This window comes from Corythoichthys intestinalis, chromosome 21, assembly GCF_030265065.1.
Source record: "Corythoichthys intestinalis isolate RoL2023-P3 chromosome 21, ASM3026506v1, whole genome shotgun sequence".
NCBI lineage: Eukaryota > Metazoa > Chordata > Actinopteri > Syngnathiformes > Syngnathidae > Corythoichthys > Corythoichthys intestinalis.
In genome coordinates, this window is record NC_080415.1 from 39,894,667 (window position 1) to 39,919,364 (window position 24,698).

A 24,698-nucleotide genomic window follows, 5' to 3' on the forward strand; every position below is an offset into this window, starting at 1 on the left:
ATTAACTGGTAACACTTCATTTGACAATGGTATCATAAGACTGTCATGAGACCAAATGAACCACCATTAAGCTTTGAACCAATTGGCTGCTAAGCCTTATTGTTTCTAAAAGCTTCATTTGGCCATCACTGCTCCCTTGGGGGAGACAGTCAACCTCTGCTGCCACCTGTTGTCAACACTATTGCCATCCAACATTCCTCCTAGCATGCATTGCGGCGCTGCAGATGTAAATAACAATCACGTTCTGTGCTAATTATTTCTTCAGTTACTGTTCCAGTTTTTTCATTAATTGCTAGTTATGGTATTTGGTAACATTTTCTTGGATAGTGGTGCCATAATAATGTCATAAGACAGTCATAATTATTACATGACACTGTCATAAGCATTAATGAATGCTTATAATAGATGTTGGTTAGTGTCATCCAGCAAATTATCTCACTTTTGAATGGACGTAAAAGATCTGAGCTGGACATAAATGGAGTTAGTGACATAATATATCACATGACACATATTGACATCCGTCATAAGCATTCATTACTGCCCATGATAGTGTCATGTCATAATTATGATGTCCTTATGACAGTCTTATGATACAAACAAAGTGTTACCTATTAAGCCAAATAAATCAACAAATAAGCCGCACTGGACTATAAGCCACAGGATTCAAAATGAGGGGAAAAAGTAGCGGCTTATAGTCCGAAAATTAGGGTAGTCTTTTAATCTGCAGTTTAGCCACGCCTACCATTACAGGCCTCTAGTGTCCCCAACAGGAGGATGACGTCGGCAGGGTCACGGTTTCATCCGATTTAGAATTCAGCCCATTAAGGCGGAATTGTTCAGAGCAAGGAAAATGCGACGGAGCCGCAAAATGTCATTGCTTCAGTCTTTCTACTCCAATATTTTTACAGGATATTCTTTTCCCCAATTGCTAAATAAATGGGATGGTCATGACAAATAACAGTCTTGTGCTAAATGGAATAAGAAATGTTAAAAATGCATTTATTCAGTACGACATGGCAAAATTACTCCATAATGGTCAAAACTATCAACTTCTTGCACCTCCCGAAGTTAGTCCAGCTTTTGTCATTTCCCCGCCCCAGCTTCGAACAATGCAAACAAACCAAGAGGCGTGACAGCTAGCCGACATGCTAACCCAAATCGAGTGATGTATTAACGTTTTATTTTCACTTTTCGAAACATAAAAATCACACAAAACTAGCCCGGATTATCTCACACGGCGGCGGGGTTGTCGATTGTCTTCACCGATCGGCAACCCGCCCGGCGGCAAGCATGTTACAGCTCGTTCCCCTGCTACGGACAGGAGAGCTCGCCGGGGAAGCAGCTGGAGAGTACCGCCGGACAAACTGGCTGAACGAAACCACCCAAACATTTATAGATTTTTATATTTTAATGAGGATAGTATGCAAACGATGACAGAAGGAGGAGGATCCTGCTCTTTTCTTTTCCACACATTTTTCTTGAACCTTCAAACTGCGTTCTCAATAATATGCTTCAATTCAGTCCCCATTTAGGGTCCTCCCATCACGGATGAGGTGGAGATGAGCGTTTTTACAGAGCTCATTTCCCGAGCTGAGGGGCCGGCCCCTCCGAACTCAATGCTGACTGAACATAAGTACTGTATACAAAAATCCATAGAGGAAAATTAAACCCCTAAAAGTGACCTGCGTGGTACCCCCAGTCAAAGAGGCGTGCGATCAGTCCCCCCCCCCCCCCCCCCCCAAGACATTTCTGCCTGTCAAAAATGTTGCCACTTCCACGATCGCCAATTTTATGCACATGCAGCCTGGTTGCGCTTCCAGGAAATATACCCAGCGCCACAACATATGCTTCTACTTGTTATTTTCCAAGTGGTGAGAGCGCAACTGAGCATCGATTGTAACATCCCAAGTAATGATGTCAGGCTTTTGTTGTTCTATAAAGATTTATTTCAATCACAACTCGGCTCCCGCTCGTAAAAGCCGAGCGTGCTCTCCCTTCCACTCTCGCTCCTGCATGTTGCGTTCGATTGCGATCACGGACAAAACAGTGATCACGAAATAGCGACAGTTTAGAAGGTGTAGTAATTTCGAAATTTGCCGCGGGCGAGGAATGAGTTTCCGGTTTAGAGGTAAACCGCGCGGGCGATGACGTAACACATGAGGCTTCTCTGTTTTTACGCATGCGTAGTCTGCAAATTCAGGCGAACCTTGCAGAAGCGGGAAGGCCCTTAAACGCACCTTAAACGAAGTGTGGACAGGTATAAAAATATTCGGCAAAATACTCAGGAGAAAATGATCTGTCCTAGTGTAGACGTAGCCTAAAGCTGCCCTACCCACTATAAAACACACACAAGGTAAGAAATGTCTTGATTAGAAGCATTGTCTGATGTGCATCCTTGCTCGGTCAAAAGACTTGTCTGAAGACCTGCGATGAAGAATTGTTGATTTGTGTAAAGCTGGGAAAGGATACAAAACCATCTCTGAAAGTTTTATGTTCATCAATCGACAGTCAGAAAAGTTGTGTACAAATGGAGAGACTTTGGCACTGTAAATGTGAGAAATTCCAAAAGGTTTAGATACTTTTTCATACCGCTGTCACGAACAAAGGACGCAAACAATTTTTGTGCTCAATGGTAAAAAGCACTCCGCAGAGTAGAACGCTGTATTACTTTTCTTTTCTATTCTATTTAACAAACATTTCGAATAACTCACACAGCTTTTCTCTCTTTGCAAAAATGCTTACAAGTTCGATGGCCTTTGGATAAATGCAAATACATTCACCACTGACATTTTACTGAAAGTATTCCTCTGACCTACATTTTCATCCGACGCACTTGTTATTAAAGAAAGTTGTTTATACAACAAAAAATGCATTTCAGGCAGGAGGCGTTGGTCAAAATGACTCTACTATAAGAGTTAACGGAGTTTTTCAACAAGGCTGGGACACCTACATTTATATAAGTAACACAAGCATAACTTGAGTAAATTTGTAATTTCAGAAGTGTATCGCAAACTTCATATTCATCTGTTTGGAAAAAGTTGCTAACCACTGCTACAATTACTGTGGGGCAAATAAGTATTTAGTCAGCCACCAATTGTGCAAGTTCTCCTACTTGAAAAGATTAGAGGCCTGTAATTGTCAACATGGGTAAACCTCAACCATGAGAGACAGAATATGGAGAAAAAAGAAAAAAAAAACTTAAGAAATTTTAAGAATTTATTTCCAAATTAGAGTGGAAAATAAGTATTTGGTCAATACCAAAAGTTCATCTCAATACTTTGTTATGTACCCTTTGTTGGCAATAACGGAGGCCAAACGTTTTTTGTAACTCTCCACAAGCTTTTCACACTCTGTTGCTGGTATTTTGGCTCATTCCTCCATGCAGATCTCCTCTAGAGCGGTGATGTTTTGGGGCTGTTGTTGGGCAACACGGACTTTCAACTCCCTTCACAGATTTTCTATGGGGTTGAGATCTGGAGACTGGCTAAGCCACTCCAGGACCTTGAAACACTTCTTACGAAGCCACTCCTTTATTGCCCTGGCTGTGTGTTTTGGATCATTGTCATGCTGAAAGACCCAGCCACATCTCATCTTCAATGCCCTTGCTGATGGAAGAAGATTTTCACTCAAAATCTCTCAATACATGGCCCCATTCACTCTTTCCTTTACACAGATCAGTCGTCCTGGTCCCTTTGCAGAAAAACAGCCCCAAAGCATGGTGTTTCCACCCCTATGCTTCACAGTGGGTATGGTGTTCTTCGGATGCAATTCGGTATTCTTTCTTCTCCAAACACGAGGACCTGTGTTTCTACCAAAAAGTTCTATTTTGGTTTCATCTGACCATAACACATTCTCCCAGTCCTCTTCTGGATCATCCAAATGCTCTCTAGCAAACCGCAGATGGGCCTGGACGTGTACTTTCTTCAGCAGGGGGACACGTCTGGCAGTGCAGGATTTGAGTCACTGGCGGCGCATTGTGCTTCTGATAGTAGCCTTTGTTACTGTGGTCCCAGCTCTCTGTAGGTCCTTCACTAGGTCCCCCCGTATGGTTCTGGGATTTTGCTCACCGTTCTTGTTATCATTTTGACGCCACGGGGATAGATCTTGCATGGAGCACCAGATCGAGGCAGATTATCAGTGGTCTTGTAAGTCTTCCATTTTCTCATAATTGCTCCCACAGTTGATTTCTTTACACCAAGCGTTTTACCTATTGCAGATTCAGTCTTCTCAACCTGGTGCAGGTCTACAATTTTGTCTCTGGTGTCCTTCGACAGCTCTTTGGTCTTGGCCATAGTGGAGTTTGGAGTGCGACTGACTGAGATTGTGGAGTTAAAACAGGTGCCATTAATACAGGCAAGGAGTGGAGCCTCGTTAGAAGAAGTTAGACCTCTTTGACAGTCAGAAATCTTGCTTGTTTGTAGGTGACCAAATACTTATTTTTCACTCTAATTTGGAAATAAATTCTTTAAAAATCAAACAATATGATTTTCTGTTTTTTTTTTTTCCACATTCTGTCTCTCATGGTCGAGGTTTACCCATGTTGACAATTACAGGCCTCTAATCTTTTCAAGTAGGAGAACTTGCACAATTAGTGGTTGACTAAATACTTATTTGCTCCACTGTAAGTCCATTTCTCGTTGGTGATATTTCTGCCGCCTGCTACCATGAATGTCTTGTTCTTCGAAAAGTACTGTTCCTAGGCAACATAAATTGCCTGAGAGAGGAAGCATAAACTCATCCCACAGACTATTTCGATATTTGATCATTGTGATCCATCGTGGGAGGTGTGGGAGTATATGTGGTCGTACCAAGAACATAATGTGATGCAAAAAAGCGAGAAATAATAAACAGGGCAGCATGGTGACCTTGTCTTTCACTAAGTTTGTCTCATTTGACATTTGCAACTTAGCACTTGAGTTTGTAGTTCAGTTGTTCTTCCTGTACTTATGTTGGTTCAACAAGCTCCCTTCCCCGAACTGTCCAAAGTTGCTCTGAAGGCTTGTTTGTCTACTTTGCAATGCGTTTGAATTGCAAAGCATTCCAAGCCCAGGCCAAAGCCGCAGATAGAAAAGCGTCACTGGACTGCTTGACAATGTTGAGACCGTTTACATTCACCAATACACCTTGTTGTCGTAATTCCCGGCACTGACTTGGATCCGTCTTCGATAGTTTTGGCATTACAAAGTGGATGTTTGGCAATGTGCGGCAGAATAAAGAGAAAATAGTCAAGAGAATCACAACCAAGACTGTTCAATTAATCATATTGGATGACTAACTTTGTTTTTGATGTACACTGCTAGCCATAAGTATTGGCACTACTGCAATTCTGTCAGATAATGCTCAATTTCTCCCAGAAAATGATTGCAATTACAAATGCGCTGGTAGTAATATCTCAATTTATTTTGCTTGCAAAGACAAAACACAAAAGAGAATGACAAAAATGAAATCATTGTCATTTTACACAAAACTCCAAAAATGGGCAGGACAAAAATATTGGCACCCTCAGCCTAATACAGTGGTACCTCTACATACGATCACTTCGACACACGATCTTTTCGACATCCGACGTAAAATTTGAGCCGCCATTTGTTTCTACATCCGACGAGTTGCTCGAAATACGACGACATGACAGCACTGCAAACGAACGCACGGTGGATTTTCTTGTGTGACAAATCAACACAGTTTTCAAAAAAAGTTGATACAGTTGGAGAAACAAGGAAAAAAGTGATGCTTACCTTTGAAATGAAGATGCAAGTTATAGAAAAATATGAGCTTGGGGTGCGCGTCCCTGAACTGGCTCAACAATACAGCTCCATGGTCCTCTTCCGACCACCGTTCGCCACTATTTATAAGTTAAGGTGACAATTATTATTTTGGTAACATTGCCAAGGAAATCGCCAGCTTCGTCACGTTTTTATCATTTATTTAAGAACTTATCCAACACAAAACGCCCATTGTCTTAAGCAGTTGACTGCTCTCAAGAAAACGAAAGTATTATCTCTACCGCACCGACCTATCTCACTGAGACGTCAGCTTCGCGGTGCGTTCAGGGACAGTAAAAAGTGTCCGCCATATTAGAATCCGATTCGTTACATTATTTACAGGAATAATTAGGGCCCGAGCACTGAGCGTGCGAAGGCCCTATTGTTTTGCAAAGGATTATTATTATTATTATTATTATTCTTCTTTTTTCAGGGCAAATGAAAATGGCCAATTTGGAGGCCTGAACATGCACGAAAAGTCACCAAAATTTGCACATACGTGCGGCTTTGCGTAAAATTCGATAATCTTGTGTCGTTTTGAAAAAATGTCAAAAAATGGCTCAGTGGCGCCCCCTTGACCCTTAAAATTTTCAAAAAGGCCTCTCCTCTCAGGTTTTCAACGTAGAGCAATGAAATTTGGGGAGTAGATACCTTATGCCTAACTGTTCAAAAAAGCCTCTTGCACCCATATTCCAAATCCAACAGGAAATCGGATATTTTGGATCAAATGTGAAATTTTTATCGGTTCACAGTTGGAGTTTACATTTGGAGGCCTGAACATGCACGAAAACTCACCAAAATTTGCACATACATGCAACTTTGCGTAAATTTTGATAATCTACAAAAAAATTTAACAAAATGGCTCAGTGGCGCCCCCTTGAAATTTTCAAAAAGGCCTTTCCTATTAGGTTTTTTCAACGTAGAACGATGAAATTTGGCGAGTCGATACATTGTGCAAAACTGCTCCAAAAAGTCTCTTGCACCCATATTCCAAACCCAACAGGAAGCCGGAAATTTTGGATCAAATGTGAAATTTGATCGATTTACATTTGAGACCTTGTCGCTGAAGAAAATAGTTGGATCGTCTTCAAAATTGGTCAGACTATTCAGGAGACATATGAGATCTTAAGTTTTCAAAATGGTGAGTTTTCACTCAAGGGTCTGACCTGGGCGTGGTCCCAAAGTCGGCCATTTTTGGGCAAAATACCAAATTCAGAAAATGATTAAAAAGTCCGTGATACAACGTTCAATCTTTTTCATTTCTAGCATGTATATGAGATATCCCAGCCTGAACACGACTGCATTGAAATATTACCCATTAGGCCTGGCGCCCCCTAGTGGGAACAGGAAATGGCCTTCTTTACGAGACAGGCTCCTCCTCCAAGGGAAAAAAATCTATTGACCTCAAACCTGTTTCAGGGGAGCCTCAAGACATGTGTTCAGGTCCCTGATGAAAAATATTGAGGTTTCGTTGAAGCGGAGAGGTCCAAACTGGAAGTGAAAATGACCGTCAACAATTTGTCTCGCCAAAAATTTTGAACAGTCATAACTCGGCAGATATGCAACATATGTGCGCCAAACTTTCTGTGTTTGTTGAGAGTCATACCCTGAAGGTTCTTGTAGGGGTCATTTGCATCAACTCTACAGTGCCAACTAGTGGCGACAGAAAGAAGTTTTAAAAAAGGCCTTTCCTGTTGGGTTTTTTCAACATAGAGCAAGGAAATTTGGGGAGTAGATACCTTATGCAAAACTGCTCCAAAAAGTCTCTTGCACCCATATTCCAAATCCAACAGGAAATCGGGTATTTTGGATCGAATGTGAAATTTTCATGGGTTCACAGTAAGAGTTTACATTTGGAGGCTTGAATATGCATAAAAACTCACCAAAATTTGCACATACATGCGGCTTTGGATAACGTTCGATAATCTTGCAACGTTACGAAACAATTTAACAAAATGGCTCAGTGGCGCCCCCTTGAAATTTTCAAAAAGGCCTCTCCATTTAGGTTTTTCTAACATAGAGTGATGAAATTTGGAGAGTCAAAACTTTGTGCAAAACTGCTCCAAAAAGTCTCTTGCACACACATTCCAAATCCTACAGGAAATCGGGTATTTTGGATTGAATGTGAACTTTTTATCGATTTACAGTGTGCACATTTTACACCTTGGCACCTAGGGAATTAGTTTGATCATTCTCAAAATTGGTGAGACTGTTCATGAGGCATATGAAATCTTAAGTTATAAAAATGGTGTGTTTTCATTCACGGGCCTGACCTGGGCGGGGCGCCAAATTCTTCCATTTTTTCGGCAAAACACCGAATTTGGAAAATGACTGATAACTCCCTCATACAACGTTCAATCTATTTTAAATCTGGCATGTGTGTGAGGTATACCAGCCTGAGCAGGACTGGATTGAAAATTTACCATTTGTGCCTGGCGCCTCCTAGTGGGAACAGGAAATGCCCTTTTTTACGGGACACACTCCTCCTCTAAAGGGAAAAAATCAATCTACCTCAAACCTGCATAAGGGAAACCTTAAGACCTGTCTTCAGGTGCCTGATGAAAAATATTGAAGTTTCGTTGAAGCGGAGGGGTCCAAACAGGAAAGTGAAAATGACTGTCAACAATTTTTCTCTCCAAAAACTTTGAACAGTCAGAACTCGGCAGATATACAAGATATCTGCGCCAAACTTCCCGTGCTTGTTGAGAGTCATACCCTGAAGGGCCTTGTAGGGGTCATTTGCATCAACCCTACAGCGCCAACTAGTGGCGATAGAAAGTCACTCGTTTTTCCAAAACATGTCCAGTTCTTTTCATGTTGGTCATTGTAGTTTCAAGACCTATTAAAATACTTTTTTACGGCCCATGTCCACGTGTCTCTGTCTGTTGCCGTGACGACCCTTTGTTCGCCATTTAAAGGAAATATTTTTTTTCAGAGACTCAGGGAGCTTATAGAGCCACAATAGTTGGCACACTTGGTCGAATTGGCCCAGTAAGAAGATTAATTTTGGTTTTGAATAAGGGCTTGGCTGCACAGCTCAGTAGTGGCTCCTTTTTTGTAGTACTCTCTCCAATAGGGGTTTTTATCTCTTGGGTGTGGGAATGTAAATAGGCGACTTTCGAGCATGTTAGGTTCTAATGAGATGATTAGAGAGGAGGATCTGCCACCACCCTGACCTGCACACAGTCCGAGTTGCATGACGTCCGAGTTGCGCTAGATTGCGAGGGCCCGTTCAGTCCTGCTTGCAGGCCTAGTTATTAATTATTCTTCTTATTATTATATTATTCTGAATTATTTATTATTTACTTATTTGTTTTTCTATGTTTAATTGCCATTTGTAACAGTGCCAGCAGTATTTATTAAGAATTTAGTGTATGTTTTTAGGCTTTGGAACGAATTAATGGAATTATAATGTATTCCTATGGGAAAATCCTGCTCGACATACGACCATTTCGACTTACAAACAAGGTCCTGGAACGAATTAAATTCGTATGTAGAGGTACCACTGTACTTGGTAGCACAACCTTTAGACAAAATAACTACGAACGACCGCTTCTGGTATCCATTAATTAGTTCTTATAAAACTACATAAAACTGCTCCAGGTCTCTGAGATTTGAAGGCTGCCTTTTTCAGATCTCTCCACAGGTGTTCTATTGGATTCAGGTCTGGACTCACTTTAGAAGTCTTCAGTGCTTTCTCTCAAACCAATTTCTAGTGCTTTTTGAAGTGCGTTTTGGGTCATTGTCCCGCTGGAAGACCCATGACCTCTGAGGGAGACCCAACTTTCTCACACAAAATTTGTTGTGAAGGAATCTGACCTTTTAGCTAGACCGCAGCCGAGCTGCTGGTCCCGCGCTGGCGCAGCTCCAACCTCCCGGGCCGGCGAGATCCCGGCAATCCGACCAAAAGGGCAAACTCCGCGCATTCACCTTAGTCTTAACCCTTTGTCCTGACTCCATTCTGAAAGATTTAACCCCTTCTTGCCAAATGTATCACATTTGATACTTAGAATTTAATGATTTTGAGAGTAATTCAGAATTTTGAAGTATCTTTCGTCAAAAAAAAAAAAAAAAATGGATGCAAGTCAACTTATGCATCTGCAGGTTCCATGAGAAAAAAAAAAATATTAGCAAGGGTTATAGATATTAGAGCGCTTATTACACATACTTTTACAATCAGGCGGAGAGGGGCATGGTCACCCTATCACACATCAACAAAAGGTTCCCGAGAAAAAAATGACAACGCTTAGTTAAACATTCAGTCTTTCGAAGGCTCTCGCGGGGCGGGATGTGGGCAGGAAGAAGGGTGTGTTTGGGTTTATTTTGCGTTTGTGGATTGGACAGGAGGATTCGGGAGTTACTGTTGTCAGTGCAACGAGGGTTTTGGATTTTGCCACCTCTGCGTCAAAGGGGCTCTTGGAATCTTATCAGTAGGGTTATTTATTGGATATCGGGCATTCCCCGGTGTTCCTTGTGTTGGGACAGGGCGTCCGGCCATTTGTTCTGGACTGTCTGGGAGACCTGATTGCAAGAGTTGGTGGTGCAAACCCTTTCCCTGATCGATTATATTAAGTGTGTTAGAATAATGCAAACCGTTAGCTGGTGCCTGCAAGAAAAGGTTCTATCTCCTTCAGTTGGTAGTTTTCAGACTTAGTAATGCCAACACACGGTCAAGCAGTCCAGTGCCAGAGTCACCAAAGCAACACCAAAACATCAGGGAACCTCCGCCATGTTTGATTCCGGGGACCGTGTTCTTTTCTTTGAAGGCCTCGTTTTTTTCCCTGTAAACTCTATGTGGATGCCTTTTCTCAAAAAAGCTCTACTTTTGTCTCATCTGACCAGAGAACATTTTTCCAAAACATTTTTGGCTTTCTCAGTTAAGTTTTGGCAAATTCCAGCCTGGAATTTTTTTATGTCTCTTGGACGGAAGAGAGGTCTTCCTGGGTATCCTACCATTTAGTCCCTTTTCATTCAGACACTGACAGATAATACGGGTTGACACTGTTGTACCCTTGGACTGTGGGACAGCTTGAACTTGTTTGGATGCTAGTCGAGGTTCATTATCCACCATTCGAACAATCTTTCGTTGAAATCTGTCGTCAATTTTTCTTTTCCGTCCACATCTAGGGAGGCTAGCCACAGTGCCATGGGCTTTACACTTATTGATGACACTGCGCACGGTAGACACAGGAACATTCAGCTTTCTTGAGATTGCCCATGCTTCCTCACAATTTTGCTTCTCAAGTCATTAGACAGTTCTTTGGTCTTCTTTCTTTTCTCCATGCTCAATGTGGTACACACAAGGACACAGGACAGAGGTTGAGTCAACTTTAATCCATTTTAACTAGCTGCACGTGTGATTTAGTTATTGCCACTACCTGTTATGTGCCACAAGTAAGTAACAAGTACTGTTAATTCCACAAATTAAGAGAAGCATCACATAATTTTTTGAAGGGTGCCAATGTGCCAATACTTTTGTCCGGCCCATTATTGGAGTTTTGTGTAAAATAATGATTTAATTTTCCATTCTCTTTAGTGCTTTTTCATTGCAAGCAAAGTAAATGAAGATATTACTACCAAAGCATTTGCAATTGCAATCGTTTTCAGGGAGAAATCGAGCATTATCTGACAGAATTGCCGGGGTGCCAATACTTTTGGCCAGCACTGTACGTGGTGAGAGGGAAGGCATTGAATTTTGAACAGGTATTCACATAACAGAATACCTGTGGTATTCTTTTATGTGAAACTATTTGACTTGAGAAATGTTTTTGTTTTTGTTTTGTCACGTTGTTATGTGTATAATCGATAAAAATATTGTGGGAAACATATCTTAAAAATGATGGCAGCACAAACAAGCATTTTTTTCGGCACAATTTACATCAAAATTTTTCTGTAAATTAGCATCTGATGGGTGAATCACAGAGGTATGTAGGCCACAAGGGCGTAGGTTTGCATAGGGACGGTGGGGACATAACACTAGCAACTTTTCAGGATGCTCAAATTGTACAAACCAACTTTTAAATAACCTTATTTGCATTGTACAATGATTTCAGCTATAAATGTAATTTAGATATTCTTCCCATGTGTTGTTAGGATAGAATTGACCCTACCATTATTAAGTGCATTACTTCCATTATGTTCAGACTTACATTTCCCCCTTTTAACTTGCTCTTTAGCAGTGCCGGTTCATTTTCCCCCCTCAAACGCACATTGGCTGATGACTAGAACCCCCACATTCACACAATCCCGACAGAAATACATGTCAATATGCCGCCTTCTCCGCCCCCTTTGAAGAGGAGGGATATTAGGAGTTTTTTTTTTTGGCCAGCAGCAGCAGCAGCAGCAGCAGCAGCAGCAGCAGCAGCAGCAGCAGCCACTGTAAGTAATGTAAAAAGACATCAATGTTGTGGAAGTGTGGAACACGCCACTAATTTTGCTACTGAAAGTCCGACCTGCATTAGAGTTAACATAACATTAAACTGTGTGAAGTTGCTAACCTGTAAAACTCGAGTAGAAAGCTGCTTAAAGAGGTGTCTTCCAGTATGTTTTCTACTGTTAATGTTAATTCAACTGTGCATTTTGTGCATTTATTCATGAATTAAAATATTTATTTTCAGCCTATGCAAACCCCCCCCCCCCAAAAAAAAAAAAAAAAAAAAAAAAACACAAACCCACAACCACTCTAAACTTCCTTTATATGAAGCAAGCATTTTGAAAAATAACTTTCTCCCTATGAAAATAATTTTAACTTTTTTCATTTTTATGTAGTAACCAGCTATTTTTTGAGAAATGTTACCCAATCTGTTTGGTCTTAATAATGTCCCATCCCCAGTAAAAAGTGTACATGCAGGTTATGCTGTAATAGTGTCCCTACCAATGTTGAGACCAAACCTACGCCCTTGGTAGGCCATGTCCATTGACTTAACATAGGTGGAAATGTGTTGTACCTGTGGCTTCGATACACATTGAGGAGGATGATAATGAAGCCAAGGAAGTAGCAGGCGACGTAGGGGCTTCCAAACATCTTTGAGAGTTTCCGTGTCCGGTGTTCCCATCTTGCCACCTGTAGCAAGAAATACCAATCACGTATATGTCTAAATGAATGCACGAACATGAGCCATATGATTGAAACATGTGAAATGAATAAAATGGCTTCTCAATGGAAGGCTTCGCTGCCAAACTCTAAATAACCCTCTGTGGGTTGAGGATGTGCGTAGATGACTGGACGATTTGAGCCAGAAAGGAAAAGACGTTGCTAAGGCAACGCGTTCTTTTTTTTTACTGGCAAGAAAAGCATTAAAGGAAGAGAAAGGCTAAAGAAAAGCTGAGCGGAAAGAGACTTCATGCGGTGATAAAAGACGGAGTCTGGGTTTGCTCTGGTGCTGAATAAACTCAGACTCTATTATGACAGTGTTGATGATTACACATACAGAATAATATCTTTAAAACATGCTCGGAGCATGATTGTGTCCTCTGGTAACGAGTCTGAAGGACTGGACCACCACTGTTATTCATGTTTATTTCCACCCTGGGAGTAGCGAAAGTACATTTTTACGAGCAACTGGAAAATTGCCCACTGCGTCACTAATCGTGTGATGGTTGTGTTGACAAAACTGATTCAGTGCAAAAGTCAGATCCTGAGCAATGCATGGAAATAATGACTTTTAAAAATTTATTTGTACAGTATGGAGAATAGTGAAACATAAACAGAACTCTCAGAACTGCATTACATCATGAGCTATTAAGTAGTTTAACACTTACAGTATAGACAGCCGTTTGTCAGACGTCCAGTCAATGGAGGCCAATGAGGTAAAGGGACTATATGGGACTTTTAGAGTACCGTAATTTTCGGACTATAAGCCGCTACTTTTTCCCTTCATTTTGAATCCTGCAGCTTATAGTCCAGTGCGGCTAATTTGTTGATTTGTTTGGGTTAAAAGGTTAATAGGACGGTCATAAGACCATCATAATTATGACATGGCACTATCATGGGCGTTAGGGCCAGATGTCATTAAGTGTCATCTGGCAAATTATGCCACCAACTCCATTTATGTCTAGCTCGGATCTTTTGCCTCTATTCAAAAGTGAGATCGTTTGCCGGATAAAACGAAAGGAAATCTGTTATAAGGCGGAAAATACAGACAAGACTGAAAAAGCCGTTTTCTGCTCTTGCACTCCTCTTTAAAAGAAACTGCTGTGTTTGACAGAACAATATGTCTATATGCTGCCATAGCAGATTCATTGCGCATTAAGCCCCCGAACTATCTTTAATATGTCCGTTTTACCCTGGAAACCCCCGTTTACAGACGTCGCGCAGCTTTTTTTTCAACCCAGCCATAAAACGAAGGTAATTAATATATTTATTATTCAAAATGTCTGTCATTTTTAGCTTAATTTAATTATACATTAATTGATGTATAATATTTCGTTTAAAAAAAAAAAAAAACTTTAAAAAAATTATTCATATTTTAAACTTTTAAACAAATTACGTCACAATGACAAAAATTGCGTCCGTAAAAAAGTCACGGATATCTACTGTACCTCATAACTTTCGCTTAATTGTATTTTTTTTTTGTTTGTTTGTTAATGTCGCATTTTCTCTGATATGTTAGATAATAAATAATCGATCCAAACAAAGAAAAATTGAAAAAATAAAACATTTAAAAGGGTAAATAATATATGTAAAAGAAAATCTCGACCACTCCTTGATGTCTGCGATTTCTGCATCGCGACCCTTGTTATATGACCATGTTTCACCCATAAAATCCCCCCAAAAATCCAGCTGTGGCCATTCACAGCTGTGTCTTGACACTCAGTGATACATGCTACATGGAGTTTTAGGATAGAAACAAGTTAAGTACGCAATAATATCTCGTTAAAGTCATGGCGTCTGTAATTCTGCTCTCGCGTGCTCTCACCTCCAGATAAGGTTTCGCCGTTAAAAAAAAACATTAAAAAAAAAAAAATGCCCTCCTCTTCAAAATGTTCCTCCCCCTAGAAAATTGAGATTTTAAGCTTTCCAATGATGTATCACACATGCATATGGGACAATTTTGGGGTCTCAATTCGGAGTCTCAGAGCGGAACTTCAAGTCACCTGAGTGTTTTCCGCCATAAGTATTCATTACTACTTATGACAGTCTCATGGCGCCACTGACAAATAAAGTGTTCCCAAATACCATAACTAGCAATTAATGGAACAAACTGGAACAGTAACTGAACAAATAATTAGCACAGAACATTTGCAGAATTTTGATTGTTATTTACATCTGTAGTGCTGCAACGCATGCTAAGAGGCATGTTGGACAGCAACAGTGTTGACAGCAGGTGGCAGCAGAGGTTGACTGTCTCCCCCAAGGGAGCAGTGATGGCCAAATGAATCTTCGCAGCCAATTGGTTTCTAAGCTTCATGGTGGTTCATTTGGTCTTATGACAGTCAGGCTGTCAAATAAAGTGTTACCGGTTAATATCTTTTAATGTAAATATCCCATAACACAGAGAGGACAGCTGTGGGTTATAGTCCAGTGCGGCTTATCTATGAACAAATGTCCAATTCGTGTCAAATTTGGTGGGTGGCAGCTTATAGTTAGGTGCGCCTGATAGTGTGAAAATTACGGTAAATACTTTTCTACTTATGCATGCATGTTCCCTCTAACATTGATCTGATGAGTACGCAGAGCCCTGACATTTGAACTAAGACTGCTCCAAAGACTCGCGCTACCTTAGCCACTCCGGAGCCCTGAAATGACCAAATAACTGACAAACTGCACGGAATTAGCTGAAATCAACTCCACCGTCTAATAGGGGTGTAACGGTACACAAAAATCTCGGTTCGGTACTGTGACGGCCCCTGGCCGTTTAATAGTTAATTTTGTGAGATTCTTCCAGTCAGCTGATCGTCGCCTCCACCAGCTGGCTGCTTCCTCTCCCACTGTGACGACAGCTGATTGACGCAGGACGGACCGACGATGTCACCACCGCTGATTGGCCACGGGAAAAGGCGCCAAGCTTCTTAAACCTGCCGCTGTCAACGCTCTAGGAGGTCGCATTTGACAGCATTCTGCCGCGGTCCTCCTCGCCAGCTATTTGCTCGCCATTCACTCTCGTTTGCATTTGATCGCTACTTTGATACACTCCCGCTTTTTTTCGGTGAGGTCTTTTGTGTTTGTTCATTATTGGATCGTTTTTGTTCACCACTGTAAATAAGAGCACTGAAGCAAGTAAGGGTAAGTCGCCATTTCTGTTCAACCCGTTTTCTCCTGTTTTGTATAGAGTAGGAAGTTAGGTTAGAAGCTGTCTTTTCTTTGTTCCTTTTACATGATCAGGGTTTAGTTAGCGGGTGGGGTTTAAGTGTAGTTCCTTTTGTTTGTTGTTTTGGCCTGGGCTTACCCTGAAGTCACACTTCGTCGGCATTCTGTACATAGTCATTGCGAGTTTGATTGTTCTGTAAATAAATTTGTGTCCACTCTTACATTTGTGTGGCTTGTTTTATGTTACGCCCTTCGCGAGCCGTCTTTGGCACGTAACAGGTACGTACCTCGGTTTTGAGGTCACGGTTCGGTTCATTTTCCGTACAGTAAGAAAACAAAATGCAATTTATTAATTTTTTTAATGTACGTAGACAAATGAAAGATTAAAACATAGTCAGAAAAGTGAACGAAAGACTAAAAAAAAAAAAAAAAAAAAAAAAAAAACAACAACAACAAACAAACTAAAAAAAAAACAAAAAAACACACAAAACAAACAAAACACAAAACAGCCCACCCACCCACAACCCCAACTGTCCTGAATGGTTATATTATATAGGCAAACCATACATAACAATGATGAGGTATTAGTAGTGCATCACAGAGTCAAGGCTGTCGTATTTATATCCATATACAGTGAGTGGGGAGAACAAGTATTTGTTTGTATTTCTCATGGCTTTGTTTTGGCTTTGTTTGAGTGTTGTGGATTTTTTTTATCTTTTAACTGTTTGATTTTTTTTTTTGGAAGAATCAATCCTGTTGAGTAACCAGTTGAGTAAAAGAAATATTTCCATTTAGTATATAATATATAGTATACGGCAATAGGCCTATGTGTTTTTTTTTTTTTTTTAATAAAACTGAATTTTTCTATCCAGACGGAGGAGGCACACTTTAAATATATTAAAGTGATATAGGCATCTTTGAGTGAACTTCGCGTAAAATTCAAGTATCTCGAGGCCAGGCAGAGTGTCCTCTTTTTTGGAAATCAAAACATGGTCACCCTGCTGTAGCTGTACTTTTACTAAATAAAAAAAAAAAAAAAGTAAATACTTCATCCACCACTGCATACGCCTGCCATTAACAGAGAAGAAAAACACGCACAATACAAAACTCATGACCGTGTGACATTATCCTTTGTAAAACATCCACCAGACACATTAGCCTGCCTGTTACGGGAATTCAAACCCTCACACAATACCGAAGTGATTTCCAAACGCTCTAATGAATGATGGTGCGGGCTAAAAATACTGTACTTTAGTCCTCAATCAAGCCATGTAAATAGCAAACTGCAAAGAGGTAGACTGCAGCTCTCCAAGACAAATTCAATCAAGTCTTAGGTAACAAGCTCATTCCGTCTCTCCAGCAGAACACTTAGCTCTGCCTAAGGTTTTGATGTTACCCACAGAACTCATCAGCTCACTGAATACATCCGCTGAAAGTGGATTTAAAAGTCCGCCTGTACAAAAAAAAACAAAAAACAACAACCATCTGGCTAATGTTATACTGTCCAAGGCTAGATTGGGCTGGTGGTTCCATTAGTTCTTTTTGTACAGCCGAGTTGAACGCAAAAATGAATGTGAGCGCACGCCCTCAAAAGTATTCATGAATTCACACGTGAATGTGCGTAGCGAAGCGAGAGCGAACAAAAACATTGATCACATGCACGCTGATCAAATCTGGCTCAATTAGAACAGCGTTGAATATTCAAACATCCGGAGAGACATGGACCGTTCCAGATGCTCACATGGACCAAACAAGCTGTGGATCCGAAAAGAAAACATGTTGATTAAATAAAGGTTATTTTTTGGAAGTATTTCAGCAGGGCCGAGAACGAAAAGTGGTATTGGCCATGTGGCAAAATGGATTTTACCATGTGGCATTTTTTTTTGCCATGTCACAAAATTGTTTTTGCCATGTGGAATTTTTTTGCCCGGTGGCAAAATTGATTTTTCCATGTGGCAAAATTGATTTTTCCATGTAGCATTTTTTTTACCATGTGGCATTTTTTTTTGCCATGTGGCAAAATTGATTTTGCCATGTGGAAAAATGTACCGGTATTTTGACATGTGGCATTTTTTTTGCCATGTGGCAAAATGGATTTTGCCATGTGGCATTTTTTTGCCATGTGGCAAAATTGATTTTCCAATGTGGCAGTTTTTTTTTTACCATGTGGCATTTTTTTCCATGTGGCAAAATTGATTTTGCCATTTGGCATTTTTTTGCCATGTGGCAAAATTGATTTTCCAATGTGGCATAATTGATTTTCCCATGTGGCATTTTTTTTTTACCACGTGGAATTTTTTTTTGCCATGTGGCAAAAATGATATTGCTATGTGGCATTTTTTTGCCATGTTGAAAATGTATTTTGACATGTAACATTTTTTTGTCATGTGGCAAAATGTATTTTGAGATGTGGCTTTTTTTTTGGTATGTGGCAAAATGGATTTTGGTTTGCAGCATTTTTTTTTTTTTTGGTATGTGGCAAAATTGATTTTCCAATGTGGCAGTTTTTTTACCATGTGGCATTTTTTCCATTTGGCAAAATTGATTTTGCCATTTGGCATTTTTTTGCCATGTGGCAAAATTGATTTCCCCATGTGGCATTTTTTTTTTTTTTTGCTATGTGGCATAATTGATTTTCCCATGTGGCATTTTTTTTTCCACGTGGATTTTTTTTTTTTCCATGTGGCAAAAATGACATTGCTATGTGGCATTTTTTTGCCATGTTGAAAATGTATTTTGACATGTAACATTTTTTTGTCATGTGGCAAAATGTATTTTGAGATGTGGCTTTTTTTTTGGTATGTGGCAAAATGGATTTTGGTTTGCAGCATTTTTTTTTTTTTTGGTATGTGGCAAAATTGATTTTCCAATGTGGCAGTTTTTTTACCATGTGGCATTTTTTCCATTTGGCAAAATTGATTTTGCCATTTGGCATTTTTTTGCCATGTGGCAAAATTGATTTCCCCATGTGGCATTTTTTTTTTTTTTTTTGCTATGTGGCATAATTGATTTTCCCATGTGGCATTTTTTTTTCCACGTGGAATTTTTTTTTTTCCATGTGGCAAAAATGACATTGCTATGTGGCATTTTTTTGCCATGTTGAAAATGTATTTTGACATGTAACATTTTTTTGTCATGTGGCAAAATGTATTTTGAGATGTGGCTTTTTTTTTGGTATATGGCAAAATGGATTTTGGTTTGCAGCATTTTTTTTTTTTTGGTATGTGGCAAAATTGATTTTCCAATGTGGCAGTTTTTTTACCATGTGGCATTTTTTTCCATGTGGCAAAGTTGATTTTGCCATTTGGCATTTTTTGCCAGGTGGCAAAATTGATTTTGCTATGTGGCATTTTTTTGCCATGTGGCAAAATTGATTTCCCCATGTGGCATTTTTTTTTGCCATGTGAAAAAAATGTACCGGTATTTTGACATTTGGCATTTTTTTTGCCATGTGGCAAAATTGATTTTCCAATGTGGCATTTTTTTTTTTTTTTGCTATGTGGCATAATTGATTTTCCCATGTGGCATTTTTTTTACCACGTGGATTTTTTTTTTTTTGCCATGTGGAAAAAACGATTTCGCTATGTGGCATTTTTTTTGCCATGTGGAAAATGTATTTTGACATGTAAACATTTTTTGTCACGTGGCAAAATGTATTTTGAGATGTGGCATTTTTTTGGTATGTGGCAAAATGGATTTTGGTTTGCAGCATTTTTTTTTTTTTTGGTATGTGGCATTTTTTGGGGCCGGGTATATTGCATTTTTGCAGGCCATGCACGTTCATGCCATTGAGAGCTATGCACGTCCAAATTTTCCATTCATATTAAATGGCAGAAAAACGTGTGGCTGTGATTTTTGACCATACGCTTACCGTTACAGCGCATTGACATTCAACTGGCATCCAAATGAGGCTATGCAATTGACAGCTATGGACGTCCAAATTTTCCATTCATTTTAAACCAAAATCCATTTTGCCACATACCAGAACAATGCCACATGGCAAAATCCATTTTGCCACATGGCAAAAAAATGCCACATGTGCAAAACAAACAAAAAAAAAGCCACATGGCAAAATCCATTTTGCCACATGGCAAATACCACTTTTAATTCTCGCTGTCTCACAAGTATTTTGTGAGAGTTCATGTACATGTCAGTGAACTGTATTGGGGAAAATGTTTTTTGTCATTGGGGGCAAGCTGCAGATGTTCCTCCTTTTGACTAGTTGCAGCAGGTACCGAATGAGTTCATGAGTTTGCACTCACGGATCTAGGTCACTCGGCATTGTAGCCCTGATGACCGACAAATTTCATATGCAGGTGGTAGATCAGGTGATGCTTAATATGCCGCCTTCTGGATCAGCGTCATGACCACATATGGGCTCGGAGACAAGCACGCATCTATTTGTTCTACTAAAGCCAACCACTTCTTCAGGGGTCACAACAAGGGAAAGACCTGCTTTGGAAATAAAGGAGTCAAACTCGCTTTAAAATCGCTTTGCAGTTAGAGCTCACCTGGGCCGGACTCCAGTGATCCCTCGCTCCTTCATGCTTGAAACCATCACGAATATTTTTTTCAGGCAGTGCACTGGAGTTGCTTATTAAAGTTAATGATGACTGACAGACGTTACCGTTTGATCTTGCAAGCGATACCAGGAAGCCAAAACATCTAAGCGCCAATCATCGTTTAACTTGTTAAACAGTTGCTGTGGCAACTCATTGCGCTTATGTGAACAACTTGAGCGGATTTGAGTGGACTCACTCAATGAAGCATTTAACCCTCGTATTGTGTAGGGGTCAGAATTGTACTTTTTTCAGATTTTCGTATACAAAAAAATCAATGGTACTTTTGGTCAATCTTGACCAGTAAACAATATACTGCAAAAGTTTACTATTTTTCAGGCCGAGTTAATTTACAGATTAAAATGAATTCACTAGCTAAAAAATGTGGGCTGATTTCTAACACAAGCCAAGGGGTTAATAAAGACAAGCATTTTTCTACTTTATTCTTGTTTAAAAATCATTCGGTGAGACGGTAACATATTTTAAAACTTATCATTATTATTCCATTTGAAGTGCTTAAAAACCATTTATTACATTTTTTTGTTTTTGTTTTTTTTAAATACATTTTTGGGGAAAAATGTATTATCTGTATCTCTTTCCAAAGCTAAATCTGAATAAATACATTGAACACACACACACACACACACACACAAAAATAATAAAAAAATTCACAGATTCAGGTCACTCGGCAATTTTTTTTTTTTGCGAGGGGGGGGGCGCTACTTTGCGGTCTTTCACTTATCGCAGCGTGTTTTGGCGCTTAGCTCGCTGTCTAGCTGGGACTTAGCGCCATCGTCTTGGCGAGCACAGTGCAATCACGACTCCTGTTTTTGGATAGTTATTTTGAGATTTAGAGGGTATTTAGGGGTACTTAAAAGGTTCATTCCGATTTAGGCAGAAATTCGGGTTACGTCGCCATCATGGGAACAGAACATGTTTGTAACCCGGGGAATACCTGTACTTCCCGTACATTTTGGATGATTTCCTGTTGATTTTTCGGGAATTTCCAGGTGACTTCCTGTTGATTTTCACACTAGTCTGCGGTTTTACAGCACCAGTGCCAAATAAAAGCAAAGGATTTTGTTTGTACATTATGAATTAGCTATAATATCTTACATTTGACACCTATGCAACAGAGGTCTCCAAGGGTCATCTGGTAGTAGGTGTGTCACACATTTCAGAAAATTGCTATCTTGGTTGACTTTTTACGTCAGGGGTGCTCAAGTCCAGTCGTCGAGGGCCCCTATCCAGCTTGTATTCCATTTCTCCCTCCTCCAACACACCTGACTCAAATAATCAGGATCATTATCAGGCTGCTGCAGGGCTTACTGATGAGCTGATCATTTGATTCAGGTGTGTTAAAGGAGGGAGACATGGAAAACAAGCTGGATAGGGGCTCTCGAGGACCGGACTTGGGCACCCCTGTTTAACGTAATGGTTCAATTATTTAGGATTTGAATTATTAAACACCATCCTTTTTGTTGCCTGTCCACGTTTGGGTCACAGGGGAGCTGGAGCATACCCTATTGGACTTTGGGTTAAAGGTACGGTGGTTTCACCATGCTGGTTTCAGTCATTTCCAAAACTTCTCCAACAGTATTGTGCATGTCTCATTCCAGAAAACTACAGTTTGTTCTCCCCACTGTATTTACGTGAATGAATATGAATGTATCATGACTTATAACCGAGGGGACAAAAAGTACCATTAAGAGTACTGTGTGCCAGATTGTTTCAATTTTGCTTATCAGCAGAGATAGTTTCCAAGTGTGGAATGAATTTGACTGTAAAATGAATCAATTTGTCGCTTACATGAAATCATTAAAATGTATGTTTTACACTTTCAGTCATGAATAGTTGACACAAATCATTTATTAGATGGGGCTTTGAAAGGCGAAGGCCCAGATAGTAAAATTTTTTCTTCTCGTGCCGCACAGCCCAAACTGTTTGACCGACCGTCACTGTTCAAATATCTAAATGACTGGAATTTTGGCGCGATGCAGGGAATTTTTCGAATGACCCCCCCCCCCCCCCCCCCACAAAAAAATCCTACAATTTTTGACCAAATCGTATTATTTACACATATAAAATTTAATAAAATTTAAATTAAATTTAATAAAATTTAAATTAAATTTACGGTTACCCCAAAATTCGCCAAAAACTGTCCCATTCATTTCTGATGGGATGCCATTGACAGCAATGTACGTCCAAATTTCTCATTCATTTTCAATGGCAGGAAAGCATATAGTCCCAGTTGAAGCCGTGTGCTTTGGTCAGATGAGACCAAGATTGAGCTTTTTGGCAACAAACACTCTAAGTGGGTCTGGCATGCCACGAAAGATGCACATGCTGAAAAGCACCTCATACCCACTGTGAAGTATGGGGGTGGGTCAGTGATGCTGTGGGGCTGTTTCGCTTCCAAAGGCCCTGGGAACCTTGTTAGGGTGCATGACATCATGAATGCTTTGAAATACCAGGACATTTGAAATCCAAATCTGTTGCCCTCTGCCCGAAAGCTGAAGATGGGTCGTCACTGGGTCTTTCAGCAAGACAATGACCCTAAACATATGGCCAAATCTACACAGAAATGGTTCCCCAGACACAAAATCAAGCTCCTCCCATGGCCATCTCAGTCCCCAGACCTTGTTTTGTTGGCAAAAGGGGGTTGTACAAAGTATTAACACCAGGGGTGCTAATAATTGTGACACACATTATTTGATGTTAAATAAATATTTCTTTATGTGGGATTTTTTCCCCACTGAATAAATGCACTTGTATTGAAGGTTGGATTTTTCTCTTTTTTTCCATTAAGGTCCCATATTATTTGAATTAAAAAAAAAAAATTATTAGAAGCTAAAAAACACAACTTAACCAGGGGTGCCAATAATTATGGGGGGCACTGTAGGTCCTTCTGATTTTTGACCATTTACTATGACAGCCCATTGACATTAAACTGGCGCCTGAGTTAGTCAATGCCTGTGAAAGCCATACACATCCATGCCATTGACGGCCATGTGCAGTCATGTGAAAAAATTAGGACACCCAATGAAATATTCAGTTCTTTATTAAGAAATGGTCACATATCAATATCTGATCTTGTTTTTCTTTATCCCTGGAAAAGAAAGTGATTTAATTGCAGGTAAACAACAAAAATTAATATTGTTTTACTCATTAACCAAATTTATCAACAAAAACGCATATTCTAACTGAGGAAAAAGTTAGGACACCCAACCACCTAATAACTAGTGTTACCCCTTTTGGCAGAAATGACTCCCAGCCATTTTCACCGGTGAAACCCCCTTCGCTCCCGGCCGTTTTACTGGATTTTGACTGATTTTGCAAGGCCCACAGAAAATTCTGTTTTATTGCTATATAAACATAGAACCCACCAAAAGAAAGACTCTCTTCTTTCAGCAGGAAAAAAAGTCAGTTCATATCTTTTTCCATTCTTTAGAAATCAGCATTTGAAAATAGCTTAGTTTGAGCAATTTTCCAATTTCTGATGAAAAAACAGAGAAATTGAGCTTTTTGTAAACGCATACATCTCAAACATAACTTTGACTTTAACACAGCTATTTTTTGCTTTAGTTACATCCCAAACATCTGAATAATGTTTTCCTTTTACAAAATAACATAAACAACAAGACAAATAGAGCTTTTGATAGCAAAGTAACAATTTATTTACACATAACTAACTGAGAGATGACGTTGTTGTAAACTTTTCCCTCATCGCCGCCTGTCTCATAAAGATGGATTTTTATGAGTCCCTGTAGGCTCTGCTCGCTAGCTGCACGGACTCAAAGGCATCGTGCGCTGCACTAGTGGTCCCGGTCGTTCTGCTCGGTCGTCCGCCGCTTGGCATCCATTCGGTCATCTTCCGCCGGCGGCCGGTTGGCTGTTCGTTGCCGTTGAATCGGGTTGCGGGTCTTACCAAATTCGCTACTGCCCTCCAGTGGACAGTTTTATTGCTTTAAAATGGATTTTTAGCTCTGTGCTTTAGAGCTAAATTAAATCACGACTCAGAGATGTCTTTTTTGAAAAACAAAAAACAAAACAAAAAACTAAAAGAAGTCTTTGGGACACTGAAACAATTAAAAAATAGAACATATTTATACGTTTTTAGGAGCAAAT

The 24,698-nt window shown here is 39.9% G+C and overlaps 1 protein-coding gene across 1 annotated transcript in view; it reads right to left on the minus strand.

Moving 5' to 3' along the window:
- The window catches only part of pemt (phosphatidylethanolamine N-methyltransferase), a 64,201-nt gene that overhangs the window by 33,871 nt on the left and 5,632 nt on the right, over nt 1–24,698 (minus strand). The window contains exon 3 of the mRNA XM_057826507.1: nt 12,710–12,825. Coding sequence (XP_057682490.1) covers nt 12,710–12,825 — 116 coding nt within the window. The remainder of the gene's footprint in view (nt 1–12,709; nt 12,826–24,698) is intronic.